The sequence below is a fragment of the Dromiciops gliroides genome, chromosome 2 (genome assembly GCF_019393635.1).
Source record: "Dromiciops gliroides isolate mDroGli1 chromosome 2, mDroGli1.pri, whole genome shotgun sequence".
NCBI lineage: Eukaryota > Metazoa > Chordata > Mammalia > Microbiotheria > Microbiotheriidae > Dromiciops > Dromiciops gliroides.
Window position 1 is genome coordinate 266,947,537 of NC_057862.1, and position 25,018 is coordinate 266,972,554.

General features: G+C 37.2%; 1 protein-coding gene across 7 annotated transcripts in view; it reads right to left on the minus strand.

Annotated features, from left to right (window-relative positions):
• FERMT2 (FERM domain containing kindlin 2) overlaps positions 1-25,018 on the minus strand; it is a 129,904-nt gene that overhangs the window by 65,359 nt on the left and 39,527 nt on the right. For 5 of the 7 annotated variants that reach the window (XM_043986732.1, XM_043986731.1, XM_043986730.1 and 2 more), the window contains exon 4: positions 13,876-14,010. In XM_043986732.1, coding sequence (XP_043842667.1) covers positions 13,876-14,010 — 135 coding nt within the window. Of the gene's footprint in view, positions 1-13,875; positions 14,011-16,232; positions 17,065-24,370; positions 24,430-25,018 lie in introns of those variants that run through there. The other 2 variants (XM_043986733.1, XM_043986735.1) reach the window with 2 other exon arrangements.

Below are 25,018 nucleotides of genomic sequence, written 5' to 3' on the forward strand. Positions count from 1 at the left end.
CCCCAATTGCCTCACTAAAAAAAAAAAATCCCCTTCAGGAACATGACAAGCCTTCAAGCTTTCTGCACCCCACCCCAAATGGGAACTTTCCAGTTTTCAAGTGGACACCCCATCTATCTTTTATATTATAAAAGCTTTTGCCTTCCTTCTGTTCTGGGAGGACAATGTTTTTAAGCTCTCCTCCCCTGAGACAAAGTCTTCAACTTCCCTATACTAGAACAAAATAACCTATACTAGAACAAAATAAAAACCATTTTAATTCTTTTTTTTTTTTAAGTTTATTTATTTATTGGTGAGGCGATTGGGGTTAAGTGACTTGCCCAGGGTTACACAGCTAGTAAGTGTCAAGCGTCTGAGGCCAGATTTGAACCCAGGTACTCCTGATTCCAGGGCTGGTGCTCTATCCACTGCGCCATCTAGCTGCCCCAAAACCATTTTAATTCTAATTGGACTGTGTGCAAGAGTGTAATTCTTTACTTCCCCACCCCCCCCATGACATATAGTATCCAGGACTATGATAGCACCTTCCCACAAAATTGTCCTGGGATCCCTTGAATAGGTAGTCCAAATTAACCACAGCTGGATGGTTTTGTAAAAACTTAAAAGATGCTTATGACTAGTTACAAAGAAAGGAATGATTCCCCCCACCACATACCCCTTTAGGTCCTTGTTAGCATAGTCATTCCCAAAGAGAACCATTTATTCTTAGTCAGACAAGATAAAGAGAAGCAGACTTCCTTAAAAGTATCTAAAGTGTCTTTAGAGTGTCTTTAGTCCTCTAAAGTGTCTTTGCAAAGATAAAGCAATTAGAGGCAGAAGGAAGATACTGGAGGAAATTGCTATTGTTGTTCAGTCCTTTCAACCCCACTTGGGATTTTCCTGGCAAAAATACTGAAGCCATTTCCTTCTCCAGTTATTTTTACGGATGAGGAACCTGAGGCAAACAGGGTTGACTTGCCCAGGATCACATAGTAAGTGTCTGAAGCTGGATTTTAACTCAGGGCTTTCTAATTCCAGGTCTGGTGCTTTATCAAATGTACCACCTAGCTTCCCCTAGGCCTAATGAAAATTGTTCTTGCATTAGTCCAGAGGCAACATATATATAAAGAGATTAGATTAGAGGCAGCACAGTGCATAGAGTGCCCACTTCCTGTAAAAACAGCTGGAAAAGGGAATAGCAAACCACTCTAGTATCTTTGCCAAGAAAACCCCAAATGGGGTCATAAATAGTTGGACACAACTGAAAAATGACTGAAGAACAATCACCACAAAATTTAGCCTCAGAAGTCAAAGCAAGAAACAATGGGTAGAAGTGGAAAGATGAAAATTAAGGCTTGTGAAAACAAGCAAATTTCCTGACTCCAGGGCCTGTGCTTCATCCACTGCACCACCTAGCTACCCCAAGAGATGGAGTCTCTGCCAAACAGAACATTTTGTGTTTGATCCTGGAGGCAATAGGAAGTATATTGGAGTATACTGAGTAATGGAGTAATGGAGTGACCTGGTCAGACCTGAGCCTTAGGAAAATAATTTTGGTGGACAAATGGAGGATGGATTGGAGTGAGGAGTGAATTAAATCAGGCAAACCAACCAGCAGGCTACTGTAATAGTCTAGGCATGAGGTGATGAGGTCCTACACCAGGCCGGTAGCATTATTAGAGTAGAGAAAGGATAGTATAGGAAAGATGTTGCAGAGGTGAAACTGACAGACCTTGGAAACAACTCCTAAGCTGTGAGCATGAGGGACTGGGAGGACACTATTGTCCTCTACAGTAATAGGGAAGGTGGGGGTTGAAGTGAAAGGGTTTGGGAGAAAAGATAATGAGTTATGTTTTGGAAATGTTTCATTTAAGACTGAGATGCCTGAAAAGCAATTGGAAATGCAAGACAGGAGGTCAGAAGAGAGACTGGGGCAGGATTCAATCAGCATAAACATGGTAATTACATCCATGGAAACTGATGAAATCATTAAGTGAAATAGCAAGAAGAGAGAAAAGAAAAGAGCCCAAGACAGACCATGAAGAGCTCAAAACCCATGGTTTGAAAGTGTGATCTGGATGAAGAGCCAGCTAAGTGGACTGATAAAAAATAGTCAGGTAGGGCAGCTAGATGGCGCAGTGGATAGAGCACCGGCCCTGGAAATCAAGCGTACCTGAGTTCAAATCCGGCCTCAGACACTTGACACTTACTAGCTGTGTGACCCTGGGCAAGTCACTTAACCCCAATTGCCTCACTAAAAAAAACCAAAAAAACCAAAAACACACAAAAAAATAGTCAGGTAGGAAAACCAGGAAATAATGGTGAACCAAAAAACTAGAAAGAAGAGGGCTGATCAACAATATGCAACTGAGGCCCCTAGATCCTGCCTGGCTCAACAAGCTGGTGACACAGCAGGACACTGGTGAAACCTGCCTGCACCAGTTGGGAGGGCAGGTTGCCAGGTGGACAGCCACCCATAGGACAGGCACGACCAGGCCTACCAATCCCAGTGTGCAGCCAGCAAGGCCAGGGTGGTGAGAAATCTACAAGCCATAGAGGCCCCAGTGTAGAAAGCCAGTGACACAGCCCCTATACCCCAGCACAAGAAGCTTGAGACAAGAAGCTCTGGTGCCCCCAGAGCAGACCTCAACTTAAAAAAAAAAAAAGCTGCAGTATGAGTAAGAAACAAAAAAGAGCTCTTACCACTGAGAGCTTCCGTATTGACAGGGAAGATGCAAATGCAAACTCAGATGAGGACAATACTCCCAAATTGCCTATGTGTGAAGCCTCAAGAGGGAAGATGAATTGGTCTCAAGAACAAAAAGCCTTCTTGAAAGAGCTCAAAAAGGGTTTAAAAAATCAACTAAAAGAAATGGGGAGGGGCAGCTAGATGGCACAGTGGATAGAGCACCGGCCCCGGATTCAGGAGTACCTGAGTTCAAATCAGGCCTCAGACACTTAACACTTACTAGCTGTGTGACCCTGGGCAAGTCACTTAACCCCAATTGCCTCACTAAAAAAAAAAAAAAAAGAAAGAAATGGGGAGAGAAATGAAAGCAACACAAGAAAATTATGAAAAAAGAACCAGCAGCTTGGAAAAGGAAGCACAAAGATTGACTGAAGAAAACAAATCCTTAAAAAATTCATCTGGCCAAATGGAAAAAAAGGGTGCATAATCTCACTGAAGAAAACAATGCCTTAAAAATTAAAATTGGACAGTTGGAAGATAATGAATCCATGAGACACCAGGAATCAGCCAAGCAGAATCAAAAGAATGAAAAAAAAATAGAAGAAAATGTGAAATACCTCACTGGAAAGACAACTGACCTGGAAAACAGATCCAGGAGAGACAATTTGAGAATCATTGGACTGCCCGAAAGCCATGATCAGAAAAAGAATCTAGACACCATATTCCAGGAAATTATTAAGGAGAACTGCCCTGATATTATAGAATCAGAGGATAAAGTCATCATTGAAAGAATCCACCGATCACCTCCTGAAAGAGACCCCAAAAGGAAATCTCCAAGGAATATTGTAACCAAATTCCAGAATTATCAGGTGAAGGAGAAAATACTCCAAGCAGCCAGAAAGAAGTAATTTAAGCATCATGGAGCCACAGTCAGGATTGCTCAGGACCTGGCAGCTTCAACATTAAAGGACCGCAAGGCTTGGAATATGATATTCCAGAAGGCAAAGGAGCTTGGATTGCAGCCAAGAATCTATTACCCAGCAAAACTGAGCATTCTCTTTCAGGGGAAAAGATGGACATTCAATAAAATTGGGGACTTTCAAGGTTTCCTGATGAAAAGACCAGATATGAATAGAAAATTCGATCTTAACATACAAGACTCAAGAGAAGTTTAAATAGGTAAAATGGGGGAAAAAATTACTCAATAAGGTTACACTGTTTATATCCCTACACGGGAAGATAATACTTATAACTCTTGAGAACTACATATGTATTTGGGCAGAAAGAAGGATTATACACAGAGGATATAATATAAACTGTCTTTGATGTGATGAATCAAGAAAATTAAGGGGTTAAAAAGGGAGTTCATGGGGAGAAGAGGAAAGGGGACGTGGAATGGGGTGAATTACATTGTATGAAGAGATGAAAAAAGCCTATTACAATAGAGGGAAAGAAGGGAAGGGTGAACATTGTTTCACCCCTACTCTCACTAGATTTGATTCAAAGAGGGAATAACATATATGTTCGTTTGGATAAAGAAACTTAGCTTATTCTTTAGGGAAGTAAAAGGATAAGGGGAAAGGGGGGACTGACAGAAGGGATGGCAAAAGCGAGGGAGAAAAAGGTAAAGAAAAGGGAGGGGGGGTGATAAAAAGGGAAGGCAGATTGGGGGAGACAGGAATAAGAAGCAAGACGTTGGTGAGGAGGAACAGTGTGAAAGAAGCGGGGGAAAGTACAAAGGGGGTAAATAGAATACAGGGGAATAGACAGCTAATAATAATAAGTGTGAATGTGAATGGGATGAATTCTACCATAAAACAGAAGGGAATTGCAGAGTGAATTAAAAACCAGAATCCTACAATATGCAGTTTACAAGAAACACATTTGAAGCAGAGAGATACACACAGAGTAAAGGTAAAAGGCTGGAGCAGAATATATTATGCTTCAGCTAAAGTAAAAAAAGTAGGGGTAGCAATCCTTATCTCAGACAAAGCAAAGGCAAAAATAGATCTAATTAAAAGAGATAAGAAAGGAAACTATATCTTGCTAAAAGGTACTATGGATAATGAAGTAATATCAATATTAAACATGTATGCACCAAGTGGTATAGCATCCAAATTCTTAAGAGGAGAAGTTAAATGAGTTACAAGAGGAAATAGACAGTAATACTATACTAGTGGGGGATCTGAATCTCCTCCTCTCAGAATTAGATAAATCTAGCCACAAAATAAATAAGAAAGAAGTGAAAGAGGTGAATAGAATACTAGAAAAGTTAGACATGAGAGATGTCTGGAGAAAACTGAATGGGGATAGAAAGGAATATACCTTTTTCTCAGCAGTACATTGCACATTGTCTTTCTTTCTTTCTTTTTTTTTTTTGGCAGAGCAATGATGGTTAAGTGACTTGCCCAGGGTCACACAGCTAGTGTCAAGTGTCTGAGGCCAGATTTGAACTCAGGTCATCCAGAATCCAGGGCCAGTGCTGTATCCACTGCATCACCTAGCTGCCCCCACATGGCACATTTTCTTTTTTTTTATTATTATTTTTTTGTTTGTTTTTTTGCGGGGCAATGGGGGTTAAGTGACTTGCCCAGGTCACACAGCCAGTAAGTGTCTAAGGCCAGATTTGAACTCAGGAACTCCTGAATCCAGGGCCGGTGCTTTATCCACTGCGCCACCTAGCCGCCCCCTCTTTTTTTTTTTAAATTAATAAAGTATTTTATTTTTTTCCCCATTACATGTAAAGATAGTTCTCAACCTTTGTTTATACAAGCTTTACAATTTCAGATTTTTCTCCCTCCCTCCTCTCCCTCCCCCCTCCCCTAGACAGCAGGTAATCTGATATAGATTTTATATATATATATACACATACACACACACATATATATATACACACACACACACACACACATATATATATACACACACATAATAACATTAATCCTATTTCTGCATTAGTCATGTTATAAGAGAAAAAAATCAAAGCAATGATGGAAAACCTCAAAATAGAAAAAAACCAACAGCATCGAAAACAAAAGAAATAGTATGGTTCATTTAGCATCTATACTCCGCAGTTCTTTTTTTTTTTTTCCTGGATTTGGAGATCCTCTTCCATCACGAGTTCCCTGGAACTCTTCTGTGCCATTGCATTGGTGAGATGAATATAGTCCATCACAGTAGATCAACACTCAATGTTGATGTTACTGTGTACAATGTTCTTCTAGTTCTGCTCATCTCACTCATCATCAGCCCATGCAAGACCCTCCAGGTTTCTCTGAACTCCTCCTGCTCATCGTTTCTTATAGTACAATAGTATTCCATTGTATTCATATACCACAACTTGTCCAGCCATTCCCCAATTGATGGGCACCCCCTCAACTTCCAATTCCTTGCTACCACGTAAAGAGCAGCTATAAATATTTTTGTACATGTGGGTCCCTTTCCCCCTTCCATGATCTCTTTGGGAAAAAGACCCAAAAGTGGTATTGCTGGGTCAAAGGCCACATGGCACATTTTCAAAAACTGACCATGTATTAGGGCACAAAAACATCATAGTCAAATGTAGAAAAGCAGAAATAGTAAATGCATCCCTCTCAGATCATGATGCAATAAAAATTACATGTAAGAAAGAGTCAGGGAAAAGTAGAATGAAAATCAATTGGAAACTAAATAATTTCATTCTAAAGAATGAATGGGCTAAACAAACAACAAATCATAGAAACAATGAATAACTTTATCTAAGAGAATGACAATAATGAGACAACATACCAAAATCTATGGGATACAGTCAAAGCTGTATTTCCTTAGGGAAATTTTATAGCTCTAACTGCTTACATGAATAAAAAAGAGAAAGAGGAGATCAATGAATTGGGTATGCAACTTAAAAAGCTAGAAAAGGAACAAATTAGAAATCCCCAATTAAATACTAAATTAGGAATCCTGAAAATTAAAGGAGAAATTAATAAAACTGAAAGCAAGAAAACTATAGAATTAATCAATAAAACTAAGAGCTAGTTTTATGAAAAAAACAATAAAATAGATAAACCACTGGTTAATTTGATTAAAAAAAAAAGAAGAAAACCAAATTACCAGTATCAAAAATGAAAGGGGAGGGGCAGCTAGGTGGCACAGTGGATAGAGTACCAGCCCTGGAGTCAGGAGGACCTGAGTTCAAATCCGGCCTCAGACACGTAACACTTACTAGCTGTGTGACCCTGGGCAAGTCACTTAACCCCAATTGCCTCACTAAAAAAAAGAAAAAGAAAAAGAAAAAAAAATGAAAGGGGTGATTCTACCACCAATGAAGTGGAAATTAAAGCAATAATTAGGAACTATTTTGCCCAACTCTATGCCAATAAATTTGGCAATCTACTTTTTAATTTTTTTTTTTTTGGCGAGGCAATTGGGGTTAAGTGACTTGCCCAGGGTCACACAGCTAGTAAGCATCAAGTGTCTGAAGCCAGATTTGAACTCAGGTCCTCCTGAATCCAGGGCCAGTGCTCTATCCACTGTACCACTTAGCTGCTCCAAATTTGGCAACCTAAATGAAATGGATAAATATTTACAAAAATACAAACTGCCCAGGTTAACTGAAGAGGAAATAAAATCTTTAAATAAGCCCATATTAGAAAAAGAAATTGAATAAGCCATTAATGAACTCCTTAAGAAAACACCCCCAGGGCCAGATGGGTTTACAGGTGAATTCTACCAAACATTTAAGAACAATTAATTCCAATATTATATAAATTATTTGGAAAAATAGGTGGAGTTCTACCAAATTCATTTTATGACACAAATACGGTGGTGATACCAAAACTAGGCAGAGCAAAAACAGAGAAAGAAAATTAAAGACCAATTTCCCTAATGAATATTGATGCTAAAATCTTAAATAAGATATTAGCAAGGAGATTACAGCAAGTGATCACCAGGATAATACACTATGACCAGGTGGGATTTACAGGAATGCAGGGCTGGTTCAACATTAGGAAAACTTAACATAATCAATCACATCAATAAGAAAACTAACCAAAATCATATGATTATCTCAATAGATGCAGAGAAAGCTTTTGACAAAATACAGCACCTATTCCTAATAAAAACACTAGAGAGTTTAGAAATAGGTGGAGCTTTCCTTAAAATAGTAAGCAGTAGGGGCAGCTAGATGGCGCAGTGGATAGAACACCAGCCCTGGATTCAGGAGTACCTGAGTTCAAATCTGGCCTCAGACACTTAACACTTACTAGCTGTGTGACCCTAGGCAAGTCACTTAACCCCAATTGCCTACTAAAAAAAAAATAGTAAGCAGTATAAAACCATCCGCAAGTATTATATGCAATGGAGATAAATTAGAGGCCTTCCCAATAAGATCAGGGGTGAAACAGGGATGTCCGTTATCACCCCTATTATTTAATATTGTACTAGAAATGTTAGCTTTAGCAATCAGAGAAGAGAAAGGAATTAAAGGAATTAGAATAGGCAAGGAGGAAACAAAACTATCACTCTTTGCAGATGATATGACGGTATACTTAAAGAATCCTAGAGAATCAACTCAAAAATTACTTGAAACAATGAACAACTTTAGCAAAGTAGCAGTATATAAAATAAATCCACATAAATCATCAGCATTTCTATACATGACCAACAAAGTCAAGCAGCAAGAGATAGAAAGAGAAATTCCATTTAAAGTAACAGTAAATAATATAAAATACCTGGGAGTCTACTTGCCAAGACAAACCCAGGAACTCTATGAACACAATTACCAAACACTTTTCACACAAATCAAATCAGATCTAAATAATTGGAAAGATTATCAATTGCTCATGGGTAGGCCGAGCTAATATAATAAAAATGACAATTCTACCTAAATTAATTTACTTATTCAGTGCCATACCAATCAGACTACCTAAAAATTATTTTATAGAGCTAGAAAAAATAACAAAATTCATCTGGAAAAACAAAAAGTCAAGAATAACAAGAGAAATAATGGGAAAAAAATGCACAGGAAGGTGGGTTAGCTGTACCAAATCTGAAGCTCTACTATAAAGTGGCAGTCATCAAAACTATCTGGTACTGGCTAAGAAATAGAGAGGAGGATCGGGGCAGCTAGGTGGCGCAGTGGATAGAGCACCGGCCCTGGAGTCAGGAGTACCTGAGTTCAAATCCGGCCTCAGACACTTAACACTTACTAGCTGTGTGACCCTGGGCAAGTCACTTAACCCCAATTGCCTCACTAAAAAAAAAAAAAAAAGAAAAAGAAATAGAGAGGAGGATCAATGAAACATGCTAGGCACAGGAGACACAGTAGTAAATGACATTAGTAATATATTGTTTGATAAACCCAAAGACTCCAGCTTCTGGGATAGGAATTCAGTATTTGACAAAAGCTGCTGGGAAAACTGGAAGATAGTATGACAGAAATTAGGCATAAACCAACATCTTAAACCTTATACTAAAATAAGGTCAAAATGGGTACATAATTTGGATATAAGAGGTGATACCCACAGGTAAATTAGGAGAAGAAGGAATAGTCTACCTTTCAGATCTTTGGAAAGGAGAACAGTTTATGACCAAACAAGAGATACAGAGTATTATGAAATGCAAAATGGATGATTTTGATTACATTAAATTAAAAAGGTTTTGTAAAAACAGAAGCAATGCATCCAAAATCAGAAGGGATGCAGAAAGCTGGGAACAATTTTTATGGCCAGTACTTCTGATAAAGGCCTCATTTCTAAAATATATAGGGAACTAAATAAAATTTATAAGAATCCAAATCATTCCCCAATTGAGAAATGGTCAAAGGATATGAACAGGCAGTTTTCTGATGAAGAAATCAAAGCTATCTATTCCCATATGAATAAATGCTCTAAATCACTATTGATTAAAGAGATGAAAATTAAAATAACTCTGAGGTACCACCTGACACCTATCAGATTGGCTAATATGACAAAAAAAGGAAAATAATAAATGTTGAAGAAGCTGTGGAAAAATTAGAACACTAATGTTGGTGGAGCTGTGAACTGATCCAACCATTCTGGAGAGCCATTTGGAATTATGCCCAAAGGGCTATAAAACTGTGTATACCCTTTGACCCAGCAATACCACTTTTGGGCCTTTTTCCCAAAGAGATCATAAAAAAGGGAAAAGGATCCACATGTACAAAAATATTTATAGCGGCTCTTTTTGTGGTGGCAAAGAATTGGAAATTGAGGCATCCGCCCATCAATTGAGGAATAGCTGAGCAAGTTATGGTATATGAATGTAATGGAAATCTATTGTGCTGTAAGAAATGATGAGCAGGAGGAGTTCAGAGAAACCTGGAAGGACTTGCATGAACTAATGATGAGTGAGATAAGCAGAACCAGAAGAACATTATACACAGTATCATCAACATTATGTGTTGATCAACTGTGATAGACTAGATTCTTCTCACCAATCCAATGGTACAAGAAAGTTCCAAAGGACTCATGATGGAAAAGGCTCTCCAAATCCAGGAAAAAAAAAAAAAGGAACTGTGGAATATGGATGCTGAGTGGACCATACTATTTCTTTTGTTTTTGGTGCTGTTGTTTTTCTTTTTTTGAGGTTTTTCCTTTTTGCTCTGATTCTTCTCTTATAACATGACTAACGCAGAAATATGTTTAATGTTATTTTATATATATATAAAAACCTATATCAGATTACCTGCTGTCTGGGGGAGGGGGGAGGGAGGGAGAAAAATTTGAAATTGGAAATCTTATCTAAACAAACGCTGAAAACTAAAATAAATAAATAAATATATAAATGTATTGGGAAAAAAAACAGAAATAATGATATTGTAAGAGGTTAAGAAATGAGTGAGGGGGGCAGCTAGGTGACACAGTGGATAAAGCACCAACCTCAGGAGTACCTGAGTTCAAATGCGGCCTCAGACACTTGACATTTAGCTGTGTGACCCTGGGCAAGTCACTTAACCCCCATTGCCCTGCCAAAAAAAAAAGAAAGAAAGAAAGAAAGAAATGAGTGAGAAGAGAGAAAGTGGAGGCACCTATTGTAGAGGACCTTTTCAAGGAGTTTAGCTACAAGGGGCAGAAGAGAAATAGGGATGAAAGAATCAAGTGAGGGTTTTTGTAAAATAGGGAAGATATGGGAATGTTTAAAAATTCAAAGTGCAGATATTAAGTAAATAAAAGTAAGATTTAAAGTGCAGTTGAAACATATGTCCTTTTTTTGGACATGGGTAATATGGGAATATATTTTGCACAACTATATTCCTATTTGTAGAGTGTTTTGTTTTTCTTTCCTTTACAGCTGGACAATATACTAATATATTTATCAATTTACTAATATGCAAAATACAAATCTATAAGTAAATATTTATAAATATATATCAATATATATCAAATAATTGTATCAATAGCAGTATATGCTTATTTTGTCCTTCGAATTTTACAAGATTTTTCTTCACAATTGTGTGAAATAAGTAGCATGATTGAGGCTCTGAAATAATCTAATACAGGACTTGCAGCCAGGTGTCCCAAGTACAAGTACAGCATCTTGTCTACTATGCCATGAGACAAGTAGTCTGTCACAAGTCCCTTGAAATGTTTTTTATGTAGTTAAGTGGCTGGGCTCCAGACAAAAAAATATTCTTTACAATCTTCATTCAAAAGTTATTTACCTTCATCGTTAAACTCTGTATTAATTTTCTCACCTTAATTCCCCTTCATCCAAATCTCGTCAAAACTGCCCCTTCCCTTACCTAAAACATTGTTCAAACCCCACCTCTCTATAAGAGATATTGATTATATATCATTCAAATTTAGGTCATTTTATGTTCATACCATACAGTTTGCTCATAGCCTAATTGAAGGAAGGGATCAGAAATAACTAAAGTTTCTATTTTCAGGAAAAATGTAAGAATCACTACTCTCTATATTTCCCTACAAATTCCAACTCAAAACATTTCTCCTTATTTTGCTTCTTTTGCTCTGTATATCACTCTGCCACCTCCTACCCCACCTAAGCCCTCTTGTCTAATATACATACCTATAGCCTTGCCTCCAAATTTCCATGTGCTGAGGAATTAGGAGAAGGTAGGAAGATGAAGGCTTAAAAATCTTTCCAAAATAGTCCTTTTAATCATTTAACTCCCCCTTTACCAATTTAATGATTTCCCATGGCCTGCATTATAAAATCTAAACTCCTTAGCCACTTCACAAACACTAATACTCTAGCTAAAGTGGAAAGTAAACACTACAATTTCCTGCTTTTGTGTCATGTGCTTATGTCAAGGTTATTCTACCATCTTGGATGTCTCCCTCCTCTCTCTACCCATTCAAACTGCATTTCTCAATTCCATTTTTGACATAGTCCCTGACAGCAGTAACTGATTTTTCCTTCCTTTTTGTCCAGAGTTCTCTTCTGGCACATAATACAAGCAACTGAGACACGAAGACCTGAATTCAATTTGGCCTCAAATACTTACCAGCTGTGTGACTATGGGCAAGTCACTTTAATCTCTCTGCCTATCTCAGTTTTCTCATTTGGAAAATGGGGATAATAATAGCACCTACATCTCAGGGTTGTGAGGATAAAATGAGTTATCAGTAAAGCACTTTGCAAACCTTGAAACTAGTAATTACTATTTGTCTTTTTTTTTTTTTTTTGCAGGGCAATGAGGGTTAAGTGACTTGCCCAGGGTCACACAGCTAGTTAAGTGTCAAGTATCTGGGGCTGGATATGAACTCAGGTCCTCCTGAATCCAAGGCCAGTGCTTTATCCACTGCGCCACCTAGCTGCCCCCTGAGGCCGTATTTGAACTCATGTCCTCCTGAATTCATGGCTAGTGCTTTATCCACTCTGCCACCTAGCTGCCCCATATCATTCTTTTATTATAGTTATTTTTTCTCATGTGTTCAAGTGCCATCCTCCAACCAAGGAAGCTCCTTAAAAACATACTGATCTCTTATTCAATTTACTCTCTGTATATACTTAAACCAAACTGAGCTACAAGTTCCTAATGTTTTTCCTAACAGTTATAATATTTTGTTGTGAGAAAGGATATTACTTTTATTGTTTTTCCCTGTATATCAGTTTCCTCTCCAACTGGATAATAAACTCTCCAAGAACCATATTAGCCACAATGCCTTTGTCATGGTACATATTCAATTATTTGTCAATGATATAAAAGAAGTAAGCCTCTGCTTTCCAACTTTATCCTGTATTATTCCCACATGTTTTTCTCCTCCTAATGACTTGAGCAAAATAATTCTAGCATACAGAGTTACATAATATTACCCTTCTGTTCCTAAAATATACACTCAAATGGAACATGGTCAGAGAGGGTGAGACCAGTAGATCAGGTAACAGTGGAGGGCACTTCAGTAAGAGAAGGTATGCAGCTAAGAAGAGATGGAAGGCCAAAGTAAAGGCTCTGTGCCCTTATTGTAGCTGTGAGGACAGGATCATATATTTAGAGCTGAAAGAGACCAGAGAGGTCATCTAGTCCCATCCTTTTCTAAATGAGGAAATCAAAGCCCAGAGACGTTAAGTGATTTTTGCCTGATGTTTGTATTGGTATCTACTATTTTTTTTATATCTTGAATATCACCTAGTAAAGTGCCCCCTTCCCCTCCCCATACAGTGGATATTTGAATTCATAATATCGTCATAATGAGAATAAAATTAATCAAGTGATTGTGAATATCTGGTCTCCCACACATTATAATTTTTAGGCAATAAATATCTGGTGACATTTCTAGAACATAAGTTAAATAAAACTAGGCCTAAAGGAAAAACCAAATAGATGGTCTTAAATCATTTAATAAATTCTAATATCAATACTCTCCATGTTAATTTTTTAAAAGAAAAATGTCTTGAATATTTCGGACATCTGCTACAGACTAAACTGTTCAGTATTGTAGTAATGTTTTATTTATCTAGATTAGTGAAAAGAGAAAAAAATACACAGGACTAAGAGAAAGGATTTTTTAAAATATCAATGAAAAGTGTGTGCTGCTGAAAAGTTTTACTAATTTTAAGGTTTCCTGAACACTTTTCAAGCATGCACTAAAATTAATTATGCTTTTTATCATGTTAATTTTGCAAACAGCATGTACAAAGAAAGAAAAATTCACCAATGGGCTGAAATGAAATAAAACTCTGATGAACTGGGAAATACCACAAAAGTCAGCTCCATAACCTTCACTTTGCCCTCAAAGTCTTACCTGATCCAGGAGTGATTAGTGGTCCCTCTAATTCAAGTGCCTCATCTTCAGATTGGTCATCTTGTTTTTTCTTTTTTTTCTTCATTGGATCTCTGGCTTTTTTCAAGAGAGAGAGTTCTTCAGGATGTCTGATATCTAGTAAAGAAAAATACAAATGAAAATTCTTCGCAAGAACAAGAGAGAGTTGATACATTTAGAAGTTTTATAAAGTTAGCTATTATTAGTCTATATCAAGACAAAAAGATATTTTTTGCCTTAAAAAGTTGTACAAAATTTCCTGTTCTGTTTTTCAGCAGATTAGTTATACACTTTTAACAAATCATGTATTGAAAACAATTAGTTGCAGCAGTATCAACTCGAAATATTTCCATATTCTAGAATTCTGATTAAAGATAAATAAACAGAATTTTTGGTGGGTGGTAGCAATGCCTTTTCTCAAATTATAGCTGAGCCTGGCATTTCAGCATTTGTGATAAGGCCCTATTGTATATATTGTATATATCTGCTGAACTGCTGAGTAAAACTGTTATCAGTTTAGGCCTTTAGTTATCCACATTCTCCATTTGAGATGAAGTCCAGTTCCACATAGCCTACCAGAATTTCATGTGCTTCTTCCACTTCTTCTCTTCATCTTAAAACCCCTTGACATCATCCTCTATATATCCAGCTCCAGACTCTTCTCTGAGCTTATCAACAATTGCCTGCTAGATATCTCAAACCCTATATGGTCAAATAGATCTCATTAATTTCCCCTTTAAACTCATAATTCTTCCAAACGTCTCCATTTCTGTTGAAGTCATTATGATTCTTCTAACCTCTCAAGATTGTAACTTTGGCATTAATCAGGAATTCTGGTTTTGCTACAACTCACCTATACAATCGGTTTCCAAATATTACTGTTTCTACCTCCACAACATCCTACATAATCAACCCTTTATCTTTACTCAGCTTTCAGTTTAGTTCAGTCCCTCATCACCTCTCACCTGGATCAATGCAAGAGCCTACTAGTTGACTCTTGACATTCCATCTCTCATCTCTGTCTCTTTGCACTGGCTATCTCCCATGCTGTGAATGCATTCCCTTTTTACCTCTGCCTTAAAGAATCCCTCTCTCCTTTCAAGACATAGTTCATGTGACCTTTTACATGAAGCTTTTCCTGATCACCCAACTAAGTACCCCTTCCCTCCCAAACTACCTTGTATTCATTTTTAAAAATTTTATTTCTTCTGTAAATACTTAACACTTATTCTGCATCCACTAATATATGTACTTGTGATCTCCCTCATTAAAACATAAGCTCTTTACAAGTAGGTATAGCTTCATTCTCTGTATTTGTAAACACAGTACAAAACAGTGAGGGGCAGGCACTTAATAAATGCTAGTTCATTGACTGACAGAAAGGGAGTCAGGAGGTACAGGTTTGAAATCACATCTTCCTAGCTGTGTGATTGAATATAAGTCAATTAACCATTTAAAAATTAAATTTCCTCATCTCTAAAGTTGGCATAACAATAATTGCCCTACCAGCTGCACAGAGTTGTTATAGGGAAAGTACTATGCAAATCTTTAAAACACTAAGTAAATATCAGTTAACATCATTAGACAAGTTTCAGAGGGCTTCTTGACAAGTCCACAGTCGATGGCAGCATTTAGATTCATAAAATCACTCATCTAGAGCAAGAAAAGACCTTTGAGATCATCATCTAGTCCAATCCCCTAATTTTACAGAGAAGGAAATTGAGACTAAGAAAGGTTAAATGACTTTCCCATGTCACACGGGTAGGCAGCTAGATGGTGCAGTCAATAGAGTAAAAGACCTGGAGTCAGGAAGACTAACCTTCCCGAGTTCAAATCTAGCTTCAGAAATTTAATATCTGTGTGACCCTGGGCAAATCACTTAACCTTGTTTGCCTCAGCTTCTTCATCTGTAAAAATGAGCTAGAAGAAAATGGCAAACCACTCCAGTATCTTTGCCAACAAAACCCCAAACAGGGTCACAAAGGAGTTGGGCACGACTGAAAACAAGTGAGTGAAACAGCAGCAACCTCTTATTTTTGGGTCAGTGATCTTTCTCTTGTACCATATCCCCTCAAAATTGGTCCTAAAGGTTCAACAATCCAATTCAACAAAAAATTTTAAGCACTTACTAGTGCATGTGCTAGTATGTGCTAGATGCTAGGGATACAAGTCAAAAACAAGTCAGTCTCTGCTTTCAAGGAGGTTGTAGTCTTTTTGGGGAAGAAACATACAGATAAATAAATATAAGATGTAAGCACATTAAATACAAAGTATTTTTTTAAGGGGAAGGTACCAATAGCTGAGGGAAATCAGGAAACATCTATTATGGGAAGTGGTACCTGAGTTTTGCATTGAAGGAAACTGAGGATTTTAAGAAGTGAAGGTGATAAAGGAGGGCACTCCAGGAATGAGGAAATAGCCTGTACAAAGGTATGGAGAGGAGAGATAGAACGTCACATAAAGGAAATGGGTCATGAGTTAGTTTAGCAAGACTATAAACAACATGAGGCACAGTAAGGTGTGATCAATCTAGAAACTGAAACTTGAATCAGATTGTGAAGGACTTTCAGTGCCAAACAGACAAGTTTGTGTTTTATCCTAGAAAACCAATGAGGCTTCTTGAGTAGAGGAATGACTTGGTTAGACTTGTGTTTTATGAATATCACTTTGTCAGCTATATGAAAGGACTGGAGGTAGAGAGCCTAATTAGGGGATATCGAGATAATCTAGGGAAGGGCTGATCCAGATCTGAACTGGGGTGGTGGCTATCTGAGGGGACTGGGGATAGCTAAAAGTCACAAGAAAAGAAAAAAAAAAGCCCATTATCTTTTAAGAGTTGATAATAAAAGGAGAATAAAAAAGAAAGTCGAAGGACTAGATGTAGATAGATGTCTGGGATTGATAAAGAGATAAAGGCAGAGGAGTGAGTACAGAGCATTTCAGCTATAGATTATTAGAGTTTATTACTTTTATTTCTATACCACTTTTTTGTAAGTTAAGCAGTGAAGAAGAAAAATGGAAAAAAAAAGAATAAGAAATTATTATGGAGGGCAATACACAATTAAAAATAGTAACACCTAACAGTCTGGCATAATGGACAGAGATTCATCCTTGAACTTGAAGAAGATTTACGGGGGGCAGCCAGGTGGCACAGTGGATAAAGTACCAACCCTGGATTCAGGAGGCCCTGAGTTCAAATCTGACCCCAGACACATGACACTTACTAGCTGTGTGACCCTGGACAAGTCACTTAACCCTCATTGCCCGGCAAAAAAAAAAAAAAAAAAGATTTAGGTCCACCTTTAACATACATTGGTTGTATAATGCTAGGCAAATAGCTTAACTTCTCTGCTCTAGACAATTCTCCTAAGATTAGAATTTGCAGAGAACATGCCAAGCTGCATTGGTACAAGGAGGCTCTTCAGCAGGGAATCCTCTATATTAATAAAATTACAGATATAATCCCTATCCTTATTCTAACACTGAATATAAAAAAGATAAGCTTATTTACCAAATGGAGGAAGGTGGCAGAAAAAACTAGAAAGTAGGGGCAGCTAGGTGGTGCAGTGGATAAAGCACCGGCCCTGGATTCAGGAGGACCTGAGTTCAAATCTGGCCTCAGACACTTGACACTTACTAGCTATGTGACCCTGGGCAAGTCACTTAACCCTCATAGCCCCACAAAAACAAAACCAAAACAAAACAAAAAAAACCTAGAAAGTAAAATCTAAAAACATATTGTTTATTGGAAAACACTTCAAACATTCCTAGAGTTAAATTAATAACAACAATAATACTATTTATATAGAGCCTACGTGACAGGCACTGTTCTAAGAACTTTACACATATCTCATTTCGTCTTCACAGCAACTCAGGAAAGCAGGTGCTTTTATTATCCCAATTTTAGAATTGAGGAAACTGAGGCACATAGAAATTAAGTGACCTTCCTAAGTCACATAGCTACTAAGTGTCTGAGGCTGGATTTGAACTCAGGTCTTCCTGCCCAGCACTGTATCCATTGTACCACCTAGTTCCCATAAAATCATCATCATCCCCATCAATTCTTATTATATTCCTTCTCTTCTTTCTTATTCCTTCTCCCCTTTTCTCCCTCTTTCCTTCTTCCTTCATTTTAAAATTATTATTAAAATTTAGGGAATGGAGAAGAATGTAATATTCTGAGCAAATTTCTAAAAGTAGAGATTGCAATCATCATCTCACAAGGCATTGGTGAAAAGAAATAAGCAGGGAATTCATGTTTAAAGGCAATCACCACAGATAATGAAATGATATTAAAGCATAATATACATTCAAATGTTGGCATGGAATCAAAGTAATTAGGAAAATGTTAATTGAGAAATAGCAAAATTCTTTTTTTGGTGTGTGTGTGTGTGAGGCAATTGGGGTTAAGTGACTTGCCCAGGGTCACAACAGCTAGTAAGTGTCAACTGTCTGAGGCCAGATTTGAACTCAGGTCCTCCTGAATCCAGGGCCGGTGCTCTATCCACTGTGCCACCTAGCTGCCCTCAAAACTCTTAATAGTTGTGAACTTTAAGCGCTCTTTTCAGACTTGGATAATAAATCTAATAAATTTAATTTTTTTTAAAGTTAAATTTTTTTTTTAAGAAGTTGAGGACCTAACAGATTTTTAGATAAATTACAGAAAAAAGATCTATGTTGAATAATGAAGAGAAAAAGAAAGGAATATACATATTTTCAGCAGTGCATGGCACCTTTATAAAAACTGACCATGTGTTAGTTCACAAAAATTTCACAAACCAATATAGAAAAACAGAAGTTTTAAACACATATTTTGTGGACTACAGTGCAATAAAAATTAGATTCAATAAAGGGCCACTGAAGAGATTATAAAAAATTAATTAGAAACTCAATAGCAAGCCTAAAGAAAAGATAGGTCAAAGAATAAAATATAGAAACAACAGATAATTTCATTAAAGATGATGACAAGAATGGGGCAACATACCAAAATTTTGGGTTTACACTCAAAGTAGTCGTTAGGGGAAAGTGTATACTGTACCTCCAACCACTTTCAACAATACAAAAGAGAAAGAATAGAACAAAAAATTATCCATCAAACTCAATAAAATTTTAAAAACCCAATTAAACAGAAAAATTAAAATCCTAAAAATCAAAGAAAAAATAAACAAAACTGAAAGGAAAAGAACCACAAAATTAATAAATATAACTGGGTATTCAGTTCTTTGGCATTTTGTGGTTTTTTTGGGGGGGAGGAATAAAACAGATAAATCGTTATCAAAAAAATGAAAACAGTACACAAATGATGATAATATAAATGGATATGTATATATAAAAATATGACATACTGAGATGAATAACAAATAGAGGACTTAACACAATTTTGAAAAAGAAATTAAACAAGCCAAAAAATAAGCTCCCAAAGTGGGGAACAATACTCAAGACCAGATGGATTTACAAGTAAATTCTCCAAGACATTTAAAAGCTATTTGAAAAAAAAAATGGGAAAAGAAAGGATCCTACCAAATTCCTTCTATGATAGAGATGTGATTTTGATACCTAAATCAGGGAGAATGAAAGAAAGCTTCAAACCTAATAAATATTGATACAAACTTATATGAAATATTCCGCAAGGAGTCTGTCTGTAGTAGACAGCAACATATCACAAAGATAATATGATGACTGGATTGGATTTATACCAGAATAAATGTAGAATGAGACATATGGGGTGTGTGTGTGTGTGTGTGTGTGTGTGTGTGTGTGTGTATACACACATATTTTTTTCTTTTCAGCCATGGGCAACGTGGACATTTGTTTTGATTTACTATAGATGTTTCTAACAGGGTTACCCTCCCTACCCTGCCCTGGATCTGAACCTGAAACTGGACGGTGAGCCACAGGGCTGCCAGATGGTACCCATTCCTATATCTTTTACTACCCTCAGTGTTTCTTGATCAGGAGAAGAACCATGATCCCTGGGTACTGGAGTGTTCTATGCAGTGTACTGCTAGCCAGAGGTCATCCCTAGAAAATGACTCAATGTGATTTTTTTCCCCCTTGGATTTCCTAATCAGGATTTGGTCTGTTGTGTTTTCTAAATTTTTGTGGAAGAAGAATGGTGGGGAAGCTGAGCTATGCTTCGTCCTCCTACTCCTGAACTTGACTCTAACTCCAACAATTATTCTTTTTTGGGGGGGACAATGAGGATTAAGTGATTTACCCAGGGTCACACAGCTAGTGTCAAGTGTCTGAGGCTGGATTTGAACTCAGGTCCTCCTGAATCTACTGCGCCACCTAGCTGCCCTCCAACAATTATTCTTACCCAGTGCTATCTTTTTTTTTTTTAAAGTGAGGCAATTGGGGTTAAGTGACTTGCCCAGGGTCACACAGCTAGTAAGTGTTAAGTGTCTGAGGCATGACTTCAGGCTAGTACCTTATCTCTGATCAAACCATTTAAAGTTCTTTGGTTCTCAGAGTTCTCCACTGTAAAATGAGAGTTAGACTAAATTATTTATGATATCCCTTCCAGCTTTAAATCCTATAAATTTAAAAAAAAAAAAATTTCCCTGGGGGCAGCTAGATGGCACAGTGGAAAAAGCACCAGCCCTGGATTCAGGAGGACCTGAGTTCAAATCTGGCCTCAGACAGTTGACACTTACTAGCTGTGTGACCCTGGTGAGGCAACTGGGGTTAAGTGACTTGCCCAGGGTCACACAGCTAGTAAGTGTTAAGTGTCTGAGGCCGGAACTGAACTCAGGTCCTCCTGAATGTAGGGCCAGTGGTCTATCCACTGTGCCACCTAGCTGCCCCATAACTTTAAAAATTTTTAAATCCTTATTACTATATTTGACCATTATAATATTAATGCCTCTCTTATCTTTATTTTCCATTTTTATAACCCTAAATCTGACTATTTCCACTTACCACTCTCCTGAATATTTTTTTTTTTTTTGAGAGGCAATGGGGGTTAAGTGCCCAGGGTCACACAGCTAGTAAGTGTTAAGTGTCTGAGGCTGGCTTTGAGTCCTCTTGAGTCCAGGGGCGGTGCTTGATCCACTGCGCCACCTAGCTGCCCCCTGAATATTTTGTATATTAAACAAATACTATCAAACCACTAATAATTTTTAAATTAACTTCCTCATTCCATTCAATCAAAATGGAAAAGCCACCTCTTTCAGTCTAACCTAACTAAAGTTAAAACTATGCCTAGGGGGGCAGCTAGGTGGTGCAGTGGATAGAGCACCGGCCCTGGAGTCAGGAGTACCTGGGTTCAAATCCGGCCTCAGACACTTAACACTTACTAGCTGTGTGACCCTGGGCAAGTCACTTAACCCCAATTGCCTCACTAAAAAAACAAAACAAAACAAAACAACAAAAAAACTATGCCTAGGGGCAGCTAGGTGGCGCAGTGGATAAAGCAACGGCCCTGGATTCAGGAGTTCCTGAGTTCAAATTCGGCCTCAGACACTTGACACTTACTGGCTGTGTGACCCTGGGCAAGTCACTTAACCTCCATTGCCCCACAAAAAATAAAAAAAATAATAAAATAAAATAAAACTATGCCTAATAAGCTTTCCATATCATAGTTTATAAATCAAAAAATTATATCATTTTAAAAGGAAAAATACCTATAAACAAAAGCTTGAGGAACTCAAAAAAAGAAAAAAACTAGGCACTAGCTTTTAAAATTCAATGAAAGGGGGGCAGCTAGGTGGTGCAGTGGATAGAGCACTGGCCCTGGATTCAGGAGGACCTGAGTTCAAATCCAGCCTCAGACACTTGACACTTACTAGCTGTGTGACCCTGGGCAAGTCACTTAACCCCAACTGTCTCACCAAAAAAAAAACAAAAACAAAATTCAATGAAAGGATGCGAGGAAGGGAGGAAAGGAATCTTTCCTAACATATATTCTAAAAGGTTTGATCTTGGAAAGGGTTGCCTTCTCAGATTTATACCTGCAATATAGCAAGAAAAGTAAATAAGAGGTCAAGCATAAAGGGGAAGCTAATAAGTAGTTTTCAAAGGGACAAGTGGAATTTCTAAGCTGCAACAGTTATAGTGGCCAGTTTGAGAAGGGTGTTAAGTAATTTAATTTTGAAAACATTTACACTTAAATACTGTCACATCTATAATGTTCCTAATGACTAACAACATAGGAAAAGAAACAGCTTATTTATATTTTTAATAAACAGAGTATGGTAGTATATGTGGTTTTTTAAATGCACATTCCAAAATTTATATGTAAAAATATGACTGGTATTACAAAAATCACACATTTTATTAATAAACAGTTTTTGTCAAAGTTCAAATATACAAATAAGACAATTTAAAATTCAATTTTCATCTGGAAAAAAGTGACCACTGTATTGATAGATGACAATACTTTAAGTCAAGTAGCTATTTATAATTGAAACCATAGTGTCGGCATGATAAACCTTTGATTATGGAGAAGCCTGTAACCAAAAAGAAAATTGCAAAACCACTAGGTGGCACAGTGGATAAAATACCGGCCCTGGATTCAGGAGTATCTGAGTTCAAATCTGGCCTCTGAGTTCAAATCTGGCCTCAGACACTTGACACTTACTAGCTGTGTGACCCTGAGCAAGTCGCTTAAACCCCTGTTGCCCTGCAAAAAAACCCAACAACACCACATACCATTTAAAAGCCCAAGTTTCAGTACCACAACTAATAAAACTCCAGAGATTACCAAATATGCACTGTTATGTTGATTTTAAACTGAAAAGTACCTTCCTTAATCTTTACAGTTTTCAAGCACTGAAATTCAAGAGGGCTAATTATGTTTAGAAAGTAACATAAATTACATTAGCCACAAAACTTTCACTTCTGCTTTTTCCTTACCCAAGTATGAAGAGCCTTGATCTCTTGTCCACAATGCCCTTCAGCTGCCTTCCCATACCAACAGTGGCCTGAAGGAGAGAAGCTTTTCTATTTTTTTTTATCTACCTTTCTATGGAAAACTAAAATTTATACACTATTTAGTTAGGGATATAATATCTGTATTCACAGTGCTTTCTATCATAAGGCAATCTGGTTTTGCCAATTCAAGTAAATTTAAATATCCTAAAATGGTTACAATTTTTTTTAATGATGTGGCAAAACTACCATTCATGAATACAAGGAATTCTTATTAAAAGGGTTTGTTTTTCTTTGTATCTTATGGTTGAAGCCCCAAGTCAATGTAAATAGCATAACCTCCCTAAAGTCAATGATAGCTAAGAAGTAAAAACCCTGGAGAAAGTTTAAGTTATCTGCATGGAAATTACAATTCAAACACAGATTCCACATACCAAGAAATGACTCCTATCCCAGAACCCCGTGTGTATTTAACTCATGGCTGATGAGAAGCATAACTCATTTGTCAAAAGATGGAGGTAACACCATTGCATTCAAAGAAATAGGACTTAAAAGTATTCCTGAAGACTTTGCCCAGTGACAAAGTAAAATTTAGATTCCCTGCTTCCAGAGCTAAGGCCCAGCAAGCAAGCTGGGCCCTGAGCTTGGCAGGACAACAATCCTTTGCAATCACCCTCTGGATGATCAAAGACAAAGTCAGAATGTCCTGCAGTGAATCAAACTTGTCACATGATTGCTGCTCCCTCATTGCTAGGGCTACAACTCATTGAACAGTCATGAGTATAAGTATTGAGATTTCCCCACACTACCTTGGGTCCACCCACTAGGGGTGGGGCCCTGGCACATGTGTCTATAGCTCCACCTTGCTTACAAGTCTTTTTTCTCAGAAAATAAACTGTCTCTCTAATTCCTAACTCACCTGTCTCTGTTCTATATTGTACAGCTCTAACATAGGTTAGAGACTGCTTCTGGAAAAAAGTCTGGTTGACACAAGAATGGTAATGAGAATCATTCTCTTGGATGTATTAGGTATTTTATCTCTGTGGAGCAGAGACTTCTGTATTAAAACGGGGGGAGCACATTGGCAAGATGAAGTATATTTTGTTTACTGCCACATTTCTCCTTCTCAGGAACATATCACTGAAAATGCAATACATGTCAACTGTAATTATTATTAGAAAAGTATTCTTGTTGCAAAACTTCCTACACACATGATTTTAGACATACATCCATCATCAAGTGATTCTTCCCTGTCCAAAGAACCTTCCCTTTTAACAAATAAGTAGAGTTGAGCAAAACAAATTTATGCACTGGCTATATCTGAAAATGTATAACTCCATTCATACTTGTTGTTCAACAACTGTCCACCAGTAGGTGAACACTTCACCCCTTGTTGACTTTCCCTTTTTAAGTTTTTCCTGTTCTAGATCTTCAATGTAGCTTCCTTTGATCTTGTTAAGAAAAACTACCTTTAACCGCCACCCCCTCAAAAAAAAAAACCCTATATGGGGAAAAATAATCATAGCTGCATTTTTTTGTTGTAGCAAAGAACTGGAAACAAGTGCATAACCATCATTTGAGAGAGGAATAACAAAAAATGGCTTACAAATGTAATATGGAATGGTATAAAATAGCAGATTCAAAGACACCTGGGGATTCCTGGGAGTAGTGGGTTAGGAGTGTGGGGGTACTGACAGTGCTGTAAAAGAAAGAAAAGAGTGTCACTGAAACATTTTTTAAAAATGCATAGAAAAGAAGAGAAAGAAATTTAGAAAGGGTAAACAAGCATAGCAGTGTTGGTACTAAAAAGTTTAACGTTAAGATTCACTGTTTCATATATATATATATATATTTTTTTTTTTTAAAGAAAAAAAGCCTTTCAAAAAGAAAACAATCCCATTTGTTATTCAAAGACAAAGAAATTTGTTTACTTTTGAACACATTTATGTGGCTGAGTTCTTTCATATAACCCTCCCCCCCCCAAAAAAAACCAAACTAGGAAAAAATGAGAAATCACATCACACAATACAAATAAGAGAGTTTTATATACAAATCTTTCCAAACATATGTTTGTTAAAAAATGGCCATTCTATAAGCACTAACCATCAAACCATCTACTACTGGCTAAGAAATAATAGTAGATTAGTGAAATAGGTTAAGTATACAATACACAGTAGTAAATGACTCTAGTTTGACATACCCAAAGATCCAAATTTTGGAGGCAAGAATTTACCATATCACGAAATTGTCGGGA